Consider the following 15,857-nt stretch of genomic DNA (forward strand, 5'->3'; position numbering starts at 1 on the left):
TTAAATGTGAATTGTCTATTTTACCCTATTGCATAATTACTATTAAGTACAAAATGAAATTAATAATACAACTCATATTTCTCAATAAACCCAGACATTATAATTAAACCCTAGCATCACCATTTGTTTATCCTAAGCCTATCCCGTCTAAACCCGTCTAAACCCCTAATAGTTCTAATAGAGAAAAACAAGTTTTTTTTATTAATGAATAATGATTTTGAAGTTTTGAATCCTCCAACTAAAGTATGACTCGATTTATGGATATTTTGTTTGTTTGCTTTTTCTTGGGATTAAATAATGAAACTTTTTTTGTTAACCAGAAGAGGGTGAAAAGAATACTTAGTCTTTTATCACACAAAAAAAATGATGGGCAATAATGCAATTTCATAAGTCTTAATTTTACTGTTTTTTATTGAAATCTCACCTATATGTGATATTAAAATATCTTCAATATTAAAAAAAAAAAAACCAAAAACAAAAATCTCACTCACCCGCACATTCTGTCTCTCTCTCCCCTTCTCATTTTCTAAAATAATATGTTCATGCACACAAAGTATGTAGGCAAATACTAATATTATATTGTATTTATTTTTCTCTACCGTTTGTCTGCCCCCAACACACAATTGCAATGACTTTTGATCAGTAGTGCAAAGACATATAACTTGATTCTTGGTGCAAATAACGATTGCCCAACCTCATAAACCTTGACCACTCACTAGTGGGTGGAATGTCTCCATCCAAGTCAAAAGCATCAATGTCAAATGTTTTTCTGGCAAAGTGATGGACTGAACTGGAGCTTGCGTCGCATTCTCTAGCAAATTCAAATCTATGGAAGGATCTTGAATCCCAAGTACATGGATGGGTTTGGTAGTAGAATAAAAAAAAGCCATGGAAATGCTATGCATATGCAATTGTACAAGAACAAAGGATGCTTATTTGAAGAAAAAAAACATTCAGCTAGAGACGTTATTTTATAAAAGGAATGAATGTAAAAAAAACTTTACATTTTGAATTGGATTTGAAATGGTAGTTTAGATAATAAATTTGAGTTTAAAGAGATATTAATTATTTAATTAAAAAAATATAGGTGAAGAGAGTAAGTTATGTGTAGAAAAAAAGTTTGATGGGTTGAAATAAAATTTTCCTTTTTCTTTCGTCTTTCTCGTATTTCACTCTCTCTCTAGACTTTCTCTCTCCTCCGGCTAGCAAAAGGTAATCTCTTCTTCCTCTCTATCTCTCTCTCTCTGAATCTCGATTTGCCACTCTGCGATTAAATCAACCGAACGAGTCCTTCATCTCGGTTCGTCCGATATGGTTCACTTTTCCCTGCTTTGGGTGTCAAAAAATTTCCAAAATTCAACTCGCAATCTCAGTCGGGTCTGTTTTTGCTTTCTAGTTTTTCATTGGGTTTTGCATTCGATTTCCATCGGTTCGCAAACTTGGCTCTAATTTTCATCTGGGTTTTCTTGATCCAAATAGATATTACAAATTTGGGATTTGGGTAGTGCTTTTCTTTTCGATTTTTTTTCCGATTAAGATCTGCTACACTGTCTCTGTGTGCATGCTAAATTATGCTTTCTCTTTGTTGTATTTACGTTTTTTGGGAATGTGGAATTGTTGTCTTTAGTATCAGCAATCATAAAGTTAATATTTGTGGTAGTGCTAAATTATGCTTAATTAATCACATTTTGTTTATCCATGTTTGGTCCATAATTGCTAATTACTAATGGTATATCGTGTGCACCGTTTATGATTCGATCATGTGAGAGTTAAACCTTAGGAGTTAAGAGTTAGGATTGGGTGGTTTATGAGTTTTGACCTTGTTAACTGTTCTAGCTGTTTAGGATTGCTAGTGGAATTTTAAATGAATTGTTAGTGATGCCCAAGTATAGTCAAGTATTGAAAATTCAAGATTAAGGATTCAAGCCGACATTCTTGCTTGGGCTGCTTTATTAATTTTGTGAGACTAGACGAGCTTAGTGTTGACATAGAGGGTTTGATCTATTTTCGAGTTCATTATTTGCTTATTCCATCAGTATCACTTTGTTATGTTTGATGCAACAAAAAAAAAAAGGTAATTTGAATGGACGTCTTTGTGTTTATATGATTGCATACCGTAATGCTGCGAGTGTCTAAGCTGTGATGTAGTGACATATTGATGTTCTTGGATGATAAACCAAACCTCTTCTCTTCGCTGTAGGAGCACGTCTAGGCATGAGAGCATTGTTGCTACTGAAGTAGCAGGTGTTTGTAACCAAAATTATGGGGACTGAAAACCCTGGTCGTCCGAATTTTACTACAAGACCTGCCACTGCACCTTTTGCGGCTCCTCTTCAGAATGTGATGCCTTTTTCATCTTCAGGTCCCATGGTTGGACAGGAGGCATCTGGTTTTAGACCTCCTCCACCTGTCACTCAACAGACACCTTTTTCATCGTCTGGGCCGGTGGTTGGTTCAGCTGCCTCTAACTTCGGACCTACTCCACCGGTTGCTCCACAGACTAATGTGCCACTCTCGTCAACTGGATCTGCAGTTGGACCACAAGCCTCTCCTTTTAGACCTACCCTGCCAGGTAGGTTTCATGATCCATCTGTGCCTCCTCCGCCAACTTCAAGTGTCCCGCCGAGTGTTGGACCTTTGTCCCGTTTCCCAACACCACATTATCTATCAGCAGCGCAAGCACCCCCTACACGTGGTCCACCTGTAGGCCAAATGCCATATCAACCTCCTCCAGGTCAAGCACCGTTTCAACGACCACAACAGCAGATACCTTCTGTGCCAATGGGACCTCCACCTCAAAGCTTTAATTCTGTACCACCAAGTGTGAATTCTCTTCAGTCTCCATCAGATTCATCATTCCCAGCTTCCGTACCAAATTCTCAGACATCTTTTCCTGGATTCCCCCGTAAGCAGTCTAGTGCAGACTCACAAGCCCCACCTGCTCAGTCTCCATTTCTTACTCATCAAGGAAACTATGCAGCTGCTCCACCAGCAGTGTCCTCTCCTTTTGCTGCCCACCAAGGAGGTTATGCTCCACCTCTGCAAGGTGCAGCTCCATTGGGTATGCAGTCAAGGGACCACATGCAACATCACGGTTCTGGACCTCCTGTTGGTGCTGTCCAAGCCTTGACGGACGACTTCAGCTCACTATCTATTGGATCTGTGCCCGGATCAATTGAACCTGGACTTGACCCTAAAGCTTTGCCAAGGCCTTTGGCTGGTGACGTGGAGCCAAAAGCACTTGCTCAGGTGTATCCCATGAACTGCAATCCTAGATTTCTACGGTTTACAACTGGTGCAATACCAAGTTCTCAGTCTTTGTCTTCAAGGTGGCATTTACCTTTGGGAGCAGTTGTTTGTCCACTTGCTGAACCACCTGATGGGGTTAGTGCATGTGCATCTATTACTCAAACATTCAAAATGATCAAATTTGGTTGAAGTTTGATTCACTGTAACTATCTTGTTCTTTGTTATCTGTCTAGGAGGAAGTTCCAATTGTTAATTTTGGTTCTGCCGGGATCATTCGCTGTAGAAGATGTCGGACATATGTGAACCCCTATGTGACATTTACAGATGCTGGAAGAAAGTGGCGTTGCAACATTTGTGCTCTACTTAATGATGGTAAATGGAATTCCCTAAGAATAAATTGAACTTATTATTATTAACAAATGTATGGAAGGATGCAGAATGTTGACACAAAATCTTCCTATGTTCAACTTCATGCTTTTCCATGTTGGCAGCATTAAGCAGCTGAGTTTGCCATATATTTTATTCATATTTGTTAGTTATACTTCCCCAAATAGGATTTCTGTAATATATTGTGCAATATATGTATTGAATATTCCTGCTTGCTTTATAGTCCAAAACGTTGTTATTATATTCATTTTTTATTTCATAATGCAGATATTTTCGACATTGCAACCTGTCATGCTAGAGTAGTATTTTGCATTTTCTAATTCTTAATAATTTTCCCTTAGTGCACTGAAGTTTCTAATATCATGATGAATGTACAGCAGCTTTGCTTTATTTTTAATCCTGGTTTTACCTGAATGCAATCAAGTTTTCTTGCTAGATACTACTTGTTTTTGGTTACTAAGTATTAACCATGGTAGTGGGATGTCGTTTGGTTCTTGGTAAATATATCTTATTTAATATTTCTGGTCAAGCATAAAGTGATAAATTGGATTTACTTTCTCGTTCAGTCCCTGGGGATTACTTTGCTCATTTGGATGCCACTGGCAGAAGAATTGATTTGGATCAACGGCCTGAGCTTACACGGGGTAGCGTGGAATTTGTTGCTCCAACTGAATATATGGTGCGGCCTCCTATGCCGCCACTGTATTTTTTCCTCATTGACGTTTCGTTATCTGCTGTCAGAAGTGGTATGATTGAGGTAAACACTGTTTCTAATGCTTTTACGGAAACTCAACCTTGCATTCTGAAACCTGTTTGTTTATGAATTATTGCTAATATACAACTACAGACCTTTGGGGAGTATTATGCATGGTTCATTGATCATCCAGTAGTGCTAGTGTATATTGTTCTTGGTTGCCCCTTGAGAGTATAGTTTCAGAGGCTCTTGGATTGAGATTAGGAAGAAAAGACGATTTTATTAATATACAATATCATATCTAGTATGCTGTGTCTGGTTTTATTTTTGTGAAAAAGATAAAGTAGGCTGGCTCAGATGCCTAGCTTTGGGAATTTTCTCATACATGACACTTATAGAATGGGTTTTGCTGAGATGAACTTCTCTTGTTTATGAAATAGTTCGTTTAAGGACTTTTAATAGTGTGAATCTCATGGCTGGTTGTGATGCCTTTTCATTTGAGTTATTTTACTATGTCTTTGATTGATTACTACACAAGGTCTGTCTACCTCTTTGTTGGAATTATTGATTACTACACAAGGTCTGTTTGCCTCTCTGTTGGAACTATTGAAATTTATTGATGACCTCTTTGCAGGTTGTGGCCCAAACTATTCGGTCATGCTTGGATGAGCTTCCTGGCTTCCCCAGAACACAAATTGGGTTTGCAACTTTTGACAGCACAATACATTTTTATAACTTGAAAGTATGTGTATCTGTTATTCACATAACTTATTATTTTCTGTTTCTTCCGACTACCAACATTTGTGTTGAGATCCTCTGAGTTTTATGTGCAGTCTTCTTTGACTCAGCCTCAAATGATGGTGGTCTCAGACCTGGATGATGTATTTGTTCCATTGCCAGATGATCTTCTTGTTAATCTATCTGAATCAAGAAGTGTAGTGGAGACCTTCCTAGATAGCTTGCCGTCTATGTTTCAAGACAACGTGAATGTTGAGTCTGCTTTTGGTCCAGCTCTTAAAGCCTCACTTATGCTTATGGTGTGTGAGTGTCTTCACACATAGCAATTCGAATTTTACCTTTGGATAAAATTTATCACTAATTATAAAGCAGTGTGTTAATTTTTGTATTCCTTGAGTAATTGGCTATTAAGTACTTCATTATGCAGTTCCAAGAATCTGGTTGTTCATTTACTTTGCACTAACTTATGTCCACACATGCTTGTGCAGAGCAACCTTGGGGGAAAATTGTTAATTTTTCAAAATACACTGCCATCTCTTGGTGTTGGTCGCTTGAAGTTGCGTGGAGATGATCTTCGTGTCTATGGCTCTGATAAAGAGCATTCACTAAGACTACCAGAGGATCCTTTCTACAAGCAGATGGCTGCAGAATTTACCAAATTCCAGATAGGGGTGGATGTGTATGCCTTCAGTGACAAGTACACTGATATAGCTTCATTAGGTACATATTTATAGTTGTATCATATTCTGTTTCCCTTTCATAGAACTAAAGATCAAGATGATGTTAGCAGATAGTAGGATCTTTCGATGATACTTCTCTCCATTGATATGTTGAGAACTCTTATATGATCCACCAATTTTCTAGTTGTTGCCCTTGTGGGGAAATATGCTTTAACCATGGTTTTCTCCAATTTATTGCATTACCTATTTTCCTAGAAAATGGTAGTCTCTGCCTTCTAGTGAACATTTTGAAGAAAGAATCTGAGTTTACACATTTGAAACTTTTACCATCTTGTTTGTAGTTCTTGTTTCCAGCAGCTATTGATAGACCCATATCAGGGTGTGATGGTTATTGAGTTGTATGCTCTCGCATGAACTATATTTACCATGCAGCTAAAAAGTTCTATAGTATATAATTGCTGTGGTCTTCCAAATGTAGGTACTCTGGCAAAATATACTGGGGGTCAGGTGTATTATTACCCGAATTTTCTATCAACCATTCACGGAGATAAGTTGAGACATGAATTAGCCAGAGATCTTATTAGAGAAACTGCCTGGGAAGCAGTGATGCGCATAAGATGTGGAAAAGGTTTGCCATCGATGATTCTCCATAACAACTTTATTGTGCTCACATAAATATGTTGTTTCACCTTTGTCAGAAATATGCTAATGTTTTGTTGTCTATACTTTTAGGAGTGCGCTTTACGTCTTACCATGGGAACTTTATGCTAAGGTCCACAGACTTATTAGCACTTCCTGCTGTAGATTGTGATAAAGCATTTGCGATGCAGTTATCTCTTGAAGAAACGCTTCTGACTATTCAGACAGTATATTTCCAAGTTGCCTTGCTGTATCCTTCCACTTAATGTTCGATTTTAAGTTTTAACTAAGACATCCTGTATGGTATTGTAGTGCTTGTTTTTCTTTTGATTATTCACAAATCATTCCCTTCTGATATTCTTTTTCCGAAGTTTCTTTTTCAGTTGCATATAAAGTTGTTTTGTTCATTATACTTTGATTATTCACATACTCCCTAGTTTATGTTGCTTTGGGGAAAATTTTGGAATGATATTTTGAAGGTTATTGTGAAGTGTCCTTAACGTTTTAAAGATACACTGCATCCTGCGGAGAGAGGCGTATTAGAGTACATACAGCAGCAGTACCGGTGGTTACAGATCTGTCTGAGATGTATCGGCAGGCTGATACTGGTGCTATTGTCACCTTGCTTTCCAGGCTAGGTGGGTAATTAAAACTCTGTTAGTAATGTTGTATGTTTTGAATCTCAGTTCTTATTTTTTTTTCTGAATCAATTTGCAGCAATTGAGAAAACTTTGTCCCATAAGTTGGAAGATGCTCGGAACTCTCTGCAGCTAAGAATTGTCAAAGCTCTCAAAGAATTTCGAAATCTCTATGCTGTACAACACCGCTTAGGAGGGAAGATGATATACTCAGAGTCTTTGAAGTTCTTGCCTTTGTATGGATTGGCACTTTGTAAATCAGCACCTCTTCGTGGGGGGTATGCAGACATGTCACTTGATGAGCGTTGTGCGGCAGGCCACACAATGATGACCTTACCAGTTAAAAAGTTGTTGAAGCTCCTATATCCCAGTTTAATACGGCTCGATGAGTATCTTTTGAACGTAATACAATTCCATTCACTTAAACTTGAGCGGTTTCATTTCACAATCATTAAATTTGTTTCCACTTCTTGTATTTTTAGGCATCTTCTGAAGCTGATGATGTCAAAATCATAAAGAATAGGTTACCACTACTTGCCGAGAGCTTAGATTTCAGAGGCCTTTATTTATTCGATGATGGGTTTCGCCATGTTCTATGGTTTGGTAGAGTTCTTCCACCTGATATAGCTAAGAATCTACTTGGGCCTGACTTTGCAGCAGAGTTATCAAAGGTATGATAAAGCCCCTTGAAGACAAAGTAGAACAAAAGAATCATCATGTTTAAACATCCATCATTACTTTCCGCGTATTCTTTGTTTTGTGACTTCTTTGCATGTTTTATATAAGATCTGTAGTTTAATTTCTTAATCTCTGTCCCTGCTGCATTATGCTGGAATTTAAATACACCCGAGCTCCCTATTACAGAAAAGTGTTATAAGAAACATATAATTGTCGATATGGCTGGCTTATGCGCAGCTGACTAATTTATAAAGCTTCCCAAAAAGCCTTGAGAATGCCACCCCCTTTTCCTACCCTAGTTTATATGACTCTAGTATGTTCTTTTCTTTTATCATTTGGATAACCCATTACTAGCACTATGGTTTTACGTAAGAACTTTATTGGATTCTTATTCTGTGATCGGCCTTTAGTTTAGATATTTTTGGAGAGATCTTTGTAATCCGAACCTTTCTTGAAGTTTCTTTGTCCCAAGAATTCTGTGCTTCCCTGCTTTATCTGATTTACTTCTACCTTGTAACTTTTTGAACTGGCATTGTTTAGTACTATCGTTTAGATGTACTCTTATTGTTTTGGCTGATCAGGTTACCCTTTGTGAGCGCGATAATCAAATGTCAAAGAAGCTAATGAGGATACTAAAGAAATTTAGAGAAAGCGATCCTTCATATTATCAGTTGTGTTATCTTGTAAGACAAGGTGAGCAGCCCCGAGAAGGCCATCTTATACTTGTCAATCTTGTTGAGGAGCAGATGGGTGGAAGCAATGGTTATGTTGATTGGATAATACAAGTACACCGGCAAGTCCAGCAAAATCCGTAATGTAGAGGTAATGATGGCCGTTAAAATATGGCATTTATTAGATGTTGCTTCACACTGCTGATCAGATTCGAAATGCTTGTGCTCTATGATTATCCCCGATGACCTCTCTTTTACTTTCGATCTGGTAGGACGTTTATTAAGCAGACTAGATGCCTCATCTGTAGGGTGGTTGTGCATTATTTACCTGGAAAAAAAAGAAGTAATGGAGCATTATTTTGTACTCAGCCATGGGAGCACCCCATGCTGTAGGGTCGAGGATGTTGAAGAACGGGTGGCTACCATGCACAGATTTTTGGACGATTCGGTACGTCATCATCACACGACGGAATGATCAAAGGAGATGTTCTGTAGTCATATAATGTCGAGTCGTCGTCTTCGTGTTAGGAAGAAACACGCGTAATTTTTTTGTATGTGATATCTTTACCCCCTCCGATCTGATTGTTTATTGAGAGGAGGTAAGTGGTGTGGTAAGGAACCACCATGTTTACAACATTTGTCGGATTTTTTTGTATTTTCTTTTTCCTTGGTCAGACGTTGAATTTTGTTGAGATAAGATCCCATTTCAAGAATGCTCGAATTCATATTGTTTTCAGATAACCAAAAACGCTTGAATTCATATCCCATTTCAAAGAGTAGTGATTTTCACGCTCCTTAAGTTTCTAACATTTGATTGGGTAAATCAAACAAAAACTACTGATATATTATCGATTCGCTGATTTACCAGAAAAATTCATTAGGTACGTGCTTGTTCTCTGCAATGTACATGTTTTCTTTCTTTCCCAAGTACTGTGGTGTGCTTGTTACTTATTTCTTGTTTTCTGTTACCCGACGAAACAGCCATGGTTGCTTACTAAATGTAGTTAAAAGCATTGTTGTCGTCCAGAAGTAGTCCTAACTCCAAACATTACCCTGAGTTCCAGAGTGGTCAAATTGAGCGATGCCTATTTTACTTGGTTTTGGTAATAGCAGGTTTAGAGAGAGAGAGAGAGAGAGAGAGAGAGAGAGAGAGAGAGATAAATGTGCTGAGACTAGTATTTTTCATGTGTCTCCTTTCTGGCTTCTTGTGTTTTCACGTGTCCTCTCTCTCGCATATAGTGTTTTCACTTGTCCATCTCTCTGTTCACTCTCTCTTTCATTTATGCAGTGCTTGTGTTCTCTTCCTTTTCTCTCAGTTTTCTCTTATGCTAACCTCCTTTGTTTTACACGCCTTTTCTTCTATTTCTCCTCTTTTTCATTTCTAGTCAGATCTGAAGCAAATCTTGTAGTGACCCTGTGTGGGCAGCTGCGAAGACATTAGTAGACTACAAGATGTGCTAGCTCTCGCACCTTCAAGGTAAGGAAAGATGAAATGCCTCGTATGTACAAAAATGCATCTCTTGGTAAGAGGAATTTTGAGTTTGAAAGGGCTAAAAATAGATCCATATACTAGCTTAGCTTAAAGCAAACAATATCTTACTATGTAGGTCAGGACGTGACAGATCTATTTGTTTTTTGTTATTATTGTTTGAATTGTGAGCTAATGATGTGTGAGTTATATCAATTGATGAACAATTAGATGCAATTTTTTGGCTCATTGATTCTAACCTTAACACTTATTCACTTTTATTTAGGAATTGTTTCGTTGGTTGCGGGTGGATCTTCAATCATGGATTTTGGTGTGGACAATTATTTAAGTATGAAATTTTAGATTTTCCTTTTTCACTTCAACTTTTAATTGCCTTTGTTTTATTCTCTATAAACAAATTAGTTATTATTATTTTTTTTTTTGTTATGATCTTAATTTTGAATTTTTTGTTATGATATCAATTATTTAAATAAAATTTTGCTCTATTTTCATAATAATCAGATGTAAATAATTTGCGGTAACATTATGTTATCCTTCGTATTTGGAGCTGCTTATTTTATCTTTTATTATCTCCAAATGATTTGCAGTAACGCCGTCATCAGCTTGTTGGCCTAAACTGCAATGCCTGAATTTGGCACATGTAACTTTGGATCAGGGATTCTACAGATGGATTTCATCCTCATGCAAGTGCATTAAAAGAGTTACATCTTCGAAATGTTCATGGCGAAATGGACATCGCCATTGAAAGTGCATCTTTGAAATCATTTAGTATTTACAGTGGAAACTTTAATCCTCGCCATTTTAAAATTTCTGGTGAGAAATTTGAAAATATACGCATGTATATATCATTTAGTAGTGTTACCTTGACAATCTACTATTTCGAGAGCCGAAAAGACTCACATAAGCATTTTAATCTCTTTCTAACCACCATCATGTGACTCATCGATACCAGAAATCGAACCCATATCGTGTAAAATATAAACTTGAAATTCATCATCAACCACTAAATCACCCCGTAATGATTAAACATAAGCATAATTGGAATATACCCATTTGTTTCTTTAATGTGGAATTTGACCGAAATACAACATAATAGGTCCAAATCCGAAATAATACTCCAATTGTTTAATCAGATAAATAAAACGTTGGATATAATAAAAAGAAAATAAATGAAAAATGTTTGAAAATTTTGAATTTTAAATAAAGGGTAAAATGAGATTTTTTTAGTATAAAAATATGACTTTTCGTTAAAATGAACAATACCAAGAAGTTTTCGTTAAAGTTCCCAATAATAAATTATAGGAGAGTGCTTATGTCTTTTTGAGGTGGGCGCCCTTGTTGTAAAGGAGGAGCGGCCAGAATAAATATAGTCCAACATGCGAATATACTTTGACACAACTTCATACTTACCCACTTTCAAAACATCAGCGTGTCAGAAACAAAGACACACTTTGATGCCTATTAGTCAAAATTATGGATTAACAATTATTAATTAATATAATATCAACTCCATATCCTAATCCTTCAATAATGATGCTTAATTAAGACTTTTAAGTATGAAAACTCTTAGAGAGCTAACATAGACATAACCCAGTTGGCTAAAACAATATCGTCCCTGTGTCTCTACCCACGTTCAAATCTCCGTCCATGTAATTTCGACTAGATTAAAATACTTGACTAGAACAATGTGCTCTACCCGACTCACTCGAGTTTGAATCACCATTTAGGTAGTTTCGATTAGGTTAAGGTATCACTAGAACCAAAGAAAACCCAAAACCCAAAACCCAAAACCCAAAACACTAGAGGCCATCTCTCCATCCTATTCTGGAATTCAACTTTGACAGGAAGCATTTGTATAAATTACCATAAGTCTTGCTTTATCTGCCCAGCTTTGGTAGATTTCCCCCAACGCAATCCACAGAAACATTTTCCATTGGATATATAACAATGAAGCTTCAGACTTTCAACATCGTTCTTCCAGCGCTGAAAGAGTCAGTGGTGGATGGCTTTTCTCCAATCACTTTCATAAATGGGGTGTTTCCAACTGCTACTTTTGCAGTCAACAGCTTTCAGGTCTACGATCAATATACGACTACGAGGCTACGAGTGGATTCCAGAAATTGAAACCACAAAATATTTAGATGAAAATGACGGTTACCATATATGATGCGTAGGCTGAGACAATTTGAAGTCAACCATCCTTGCCATTAAGCACCACTCTGAGCTGAGAATTCGGGTGCTCGGCCTAGGGGTATTATATGATCCTTCATAAGCTCGTAGTTTTCTGTAGTTATCTCGGAACCATCCCACCTATTTGGCCAAAACCAAAACCAAATGTACAGATTAACGTTTTGTTTTAACTTGCAAACATACAGTATGTAAAACTTGAGATCCAATATTTAATATGTTGATTACTACAATGTCTAAACATACATACATACTTAAAGATAGCTGATAAGAAAATCGAAACACATTTTTGTCTAAATCTTTTTCTTTACTTACACTTATATTCTCTTGTATGTAAGGTAAATAAGTTTGAGACCGGAAAAAAAAAATATATATATATACATGAGGCCTTACCTTGTGAAACAGCATCCTTCTGTCCGGCATGCAAGGACCAAGTGCAGGGATCCTGCAAACAGAGAGTCCCTCAAGGAAAAGAAGAACAACCACTTTCCATTGTTTCATTCTGAATGCTGGTAGTGCATCAACAAAAGTCATCGTCCCCAACATGCGGCTCTGTACAGAAACGTCTAGGTCACATGTTGCCAAACAATAGGGAATGAATCTATTTATGCAAAATTAAAATAAGTTATGATAATCATGTCACGTTGACAAAATTAACACAGTATTTGGTTGCACCGCAAGGTCTTTTATACTGATTAAAGCACACCGACAAAAAGTCATGCCAATATAACAAAACATTTGCAAACTGTCAGCTTGCAGTACTAAATAGAACAGAAATTCAAAAACAAATACAAGTAAATAATGGTACATGTAAAATCAACATGTGGGAAGTAGCTCCTAGGAACTAAAAAGGTGAAAAGATATCTTTCCCAGTCCTTGTTAATCACACGTATAGTTGAGTTGTAAACTCCACTGAATTCACTTGGATAATGGTCAAAACCCATGGATGCAAAGGAGTTATGTATCCTCAAAAAATGAATCCTCTACGTGGTTAATGACACATAAACACAAATGCAAGTGCTTCACCTAAAAGTAGAACAACGAGGAAAATTGCATGTATTCCTATAAAACTTGGGTTATATGAAATGTATATAAAGCAGTAAGCTTTAAGTTTAAATGCCTGACAATGGCGCCAAGCGGAAAATGCAAAGTCCTACGCAGCCAAAAGGCTTCAAGTCTTGTTTTTGTTATGGGCTATAACACATACTTAACCAACACATATAAAGTTTTCAATTGTGGGTTAAAGGAGGTAACTAGAATTATAAACAAACGGTTAAGCATGACAAATTATATTTGACAATAAGGTACACTAAAGCAAATCCATTCATCTAATTTTCATCAAAATTCAAACAAAACACGCAAAAGATTAAAAACAATACCATTTCTTGCTCCAAACTAGATACTGGTGTTGGAAGCCTGAGCTGGGAAACAACTCCTGGTAGAGTCGGAGCAAGAGATTCAGCTAGGGTTTTCTTGATTTCAGAAGAGTGGCCACCAGCCAAGACAATCTTACGGGGATACTCTTTCCCATTAATAGAGAGAAATTCTTCATGAAATCTTTCATCCCTCCCATATATATACGCTAGCGTAGATGATGTTATCCATGTAAAGAGTGAGTTCCACATTGTTAAAAATGGTGATAACTGAAACACATGAAAGGTTTCATTAGCATAAAACTTACAAAGAGAATAATATGCAATGACCTTAGATTTATACTCTTACAGTTAAGCTGAAACCCTCTGGTGGATCATCAAACCAAGTATCCTCAGAGTCAAACAAATCAAAATTTGGAATTCCAGGATTTCTTGGTTGCAGGGGAGCTTGTTCTGGTTCAAGCATGTCAATATCCTCATTAGGCTCTTCTTCATCCACACCATCTGGACGTGGCAATAAAATAATTCCAGCACTCGAAACTGATATTTGAAAAGGACACGTGGAAAGAAACAACATTACACATCAAACAACCAAGTTCCACCACCATGTAATATCCTACCCTAAATACATTTAAACCAAATAATGACATACCAGCACCATTGACATCAGATTCTCCAGATGTAACAGCTTCTGCTGCCTCCCTCAATCCCATGGCACAGAATTCTGCGGATTCCAAACATTCATTATCTTGCAATTCCAAATTCCCTAATACACCAGAACCCTCTTTTGCACCTTGCACTTCTCTAACCTCGGACACATTTTTACTCTTAGTGCTATCAATCTTCTCATCAGACCAGGTAACAGAGCAACCAACTCCATTTTCTGCTGAAGGTTTAAACAAAGGTTTGTGGATACTGTCAAATGTATCATAACCATTCATTCTATGTTCCACCTTCTAGTCAGCCCAAGTAACAGAGCGATTAAGTTTTTTGGCCCCTGAAGGTTTAAGAGAGGATCTCAACATTCACTCATTTGATTTCTCAGCCTTATCACCATGGAATTCCTCTCTTGCTTCTTTAATAATTCTATTCAAAACAGTTTGAGAAGTCTCTGATGTTGAAGGCGCCTCTTGAACACCAGCATCATCTTCCTTGGAAATCGTACTTCTTTCCCATCTTGATTTTCTGGATTTATTTTCATAATCTTTCTTAATATGAGAAACTTTTCCTTCTGATTCTTTAACCTTAGTTTCACAACCATTCCCCCCAGAACTTGGTGGGATTTTGGATACACTGTATTCATCACTAGCGACCTGAGCAAGCATGAGATATGCTCTTCAACTTAAATATAATACAGTTGTAGCAATAACAGATTCACAAACAAAAGCAAAATAGCAGATACCTTTTTTGTTCTTTTTCGAACCCAATGGCTTGCATATCCGCTGATTGTGTGGAAAATAACCCTCAATAGCATTAGAGGGACCAACCACGCCCACATCCCCTAACTGCACTTCACTCTTTTCTTCAATCTTCAACTTAGAAATCCCCAAATCCCCACTGTCCGCTTCGCTCTTTTCTTTGATCTTCAACTTCGAAATCCTTAATGTCCCCCAACACCCCCCAACCCCACTTCCCCTTTGTCAAAATCCACATCCCCAAAAGCCCTCAGGACCCTCTCAACCTTGTCATAATCCAAGACATCGCACCTCTCCTCGCTCAAACTCTGAGCAAAAGCCTTGCTTTCGATAAGACAGCTCGAGGAGCAGTACATGTAGGTCTCATGGAGGTCGTAGACCTTGTGCTCCTTGAGCGAAATCCGATAGTGGCCCTTGCGGGGGCGGGAGGATTCCGGAGGCAAGGCATTGGGGCAGAGAGGGTAGCCGCAGTGGTCGGCTATGGTGCGCTCCGTGACAACGTCGTTGTAGTCGGAGCGGGAGATGATTGAGCCGGCTAAGTATAGGTGGTCTAGGGTTTTGACGCCGTCGAGGAGAGCGAGTTGGAGCTTGTAAACTGTGTCTTTCACTGAAACCGGTGGCTGCTGTTGCGGCGGCGGTTGGCTCTTCCCCATTTTTTGCAGAGAAAGAGGGGGGGGGGGTGTTGGTTCCGATCACAATTAGGGTTCTAAAATTTGGGGTTTTAAGCTTTTGGCCTTCTGGAGATTTGAATTGAATTGAATTGAAATTTGGAATTTGAAGCTCTCGAACACCCTCTTTCGTTCTGTTGGTTCTGTTGAGTCCGCGGGTTTTATAGCGTGGGTCAAATCCAAGGACAAGCCACTCCCACTTCCGAAGCCCTCCGTATTTGTTTGATAACGGTTAAGTTACGTTAATATTTTATATTATTATTTATTTTTGTCTTATTTTTTTTATAAAAAAAAATATAAAATATTAACGTGACTTAACCGTGACCACACAAAACAAGAGGGTAGATAATC

General features: G+C 37.7%; 1 protein-coding gene and 1 pseudogene across 4 annotated transcripts; one reads left to right on the forward strand and one right to left on the reverse strand.

Annotated features, from left to right (window-relative positions):
- Positions 1-1,101: 1,101 nt before the first annotated feature.
- Positions 1,102-9,087, forward strand: LOC137722710 (protein transport protein SEC24 A-like). 4 transcript variants are annotated; one of them, XM_068461777.1, is made up of 14 exons: positions 1,102-1,212; positions 2,201-3,384; positions 3,483-3,621; positions 4,203-4,393; positions 4,965-5,072; positions 5,164-5,367; positions 5,557-5,788; positions 6,227-6,376; positions 6,481-6,637; positions 6,898-7,025; positions 7,105-7,427; positions 7,508-7,696; positions 8,285-8,525; positions 8,647-9,087. In XM_068461777.1, exons 2-13 carry the CDS (start codon positions 2,263-2,265, stop codon positions 8,516-8,518), a joined length of 3,177 nt encoding a protein of 1,058 aa, XP_068317878.1. In that variant the 5' UTR covers positions 1,102-1,212; positions 2,201-2,262; the 3' UTR covers positions 8,519-8,525; positions 8,647-9,087. The 4 variants fall into 4 exon arrangements, with proteins under 4 accessions (XP_068317878.1, XP_068317880.1, XP_068317881.1 ...); XM_068461779.1 differs by having other exon boundaries at positions 8,683-9,087; XM_068461780.1 differs by having other exon boundaries at positions 8,744-9,087.
- A 1,880-nt stretch (positions 9,088-10,967) lies between these two features.
- LOC137723625 (putative RNA polymerase II subunit B1 CTD phosphatase RPAP2 homolog) lies at positions 10,968-15,621 on the reverse strand (annotated as a pseudogene).
- Between the last annotated feature and the right edge of the window lie 236 nt (positions 15,622-15,857).

The sequence above is a fragment of the Pyrus communis genome, chromosome 17, assembly GCF_963583255.1.
Source record: "Pyrus communis chromosome 17, drPyrComm1.1, whole genome shotgun sequence".
In the NCBI taxonomy this organism is placed as follows: domain Eukaryota; kingdom Viridiplantae; phylum Streptophyta; class Magnoliopsida; order Rosales; family Rosaceae; genus Pyrus; species Pyrus communis.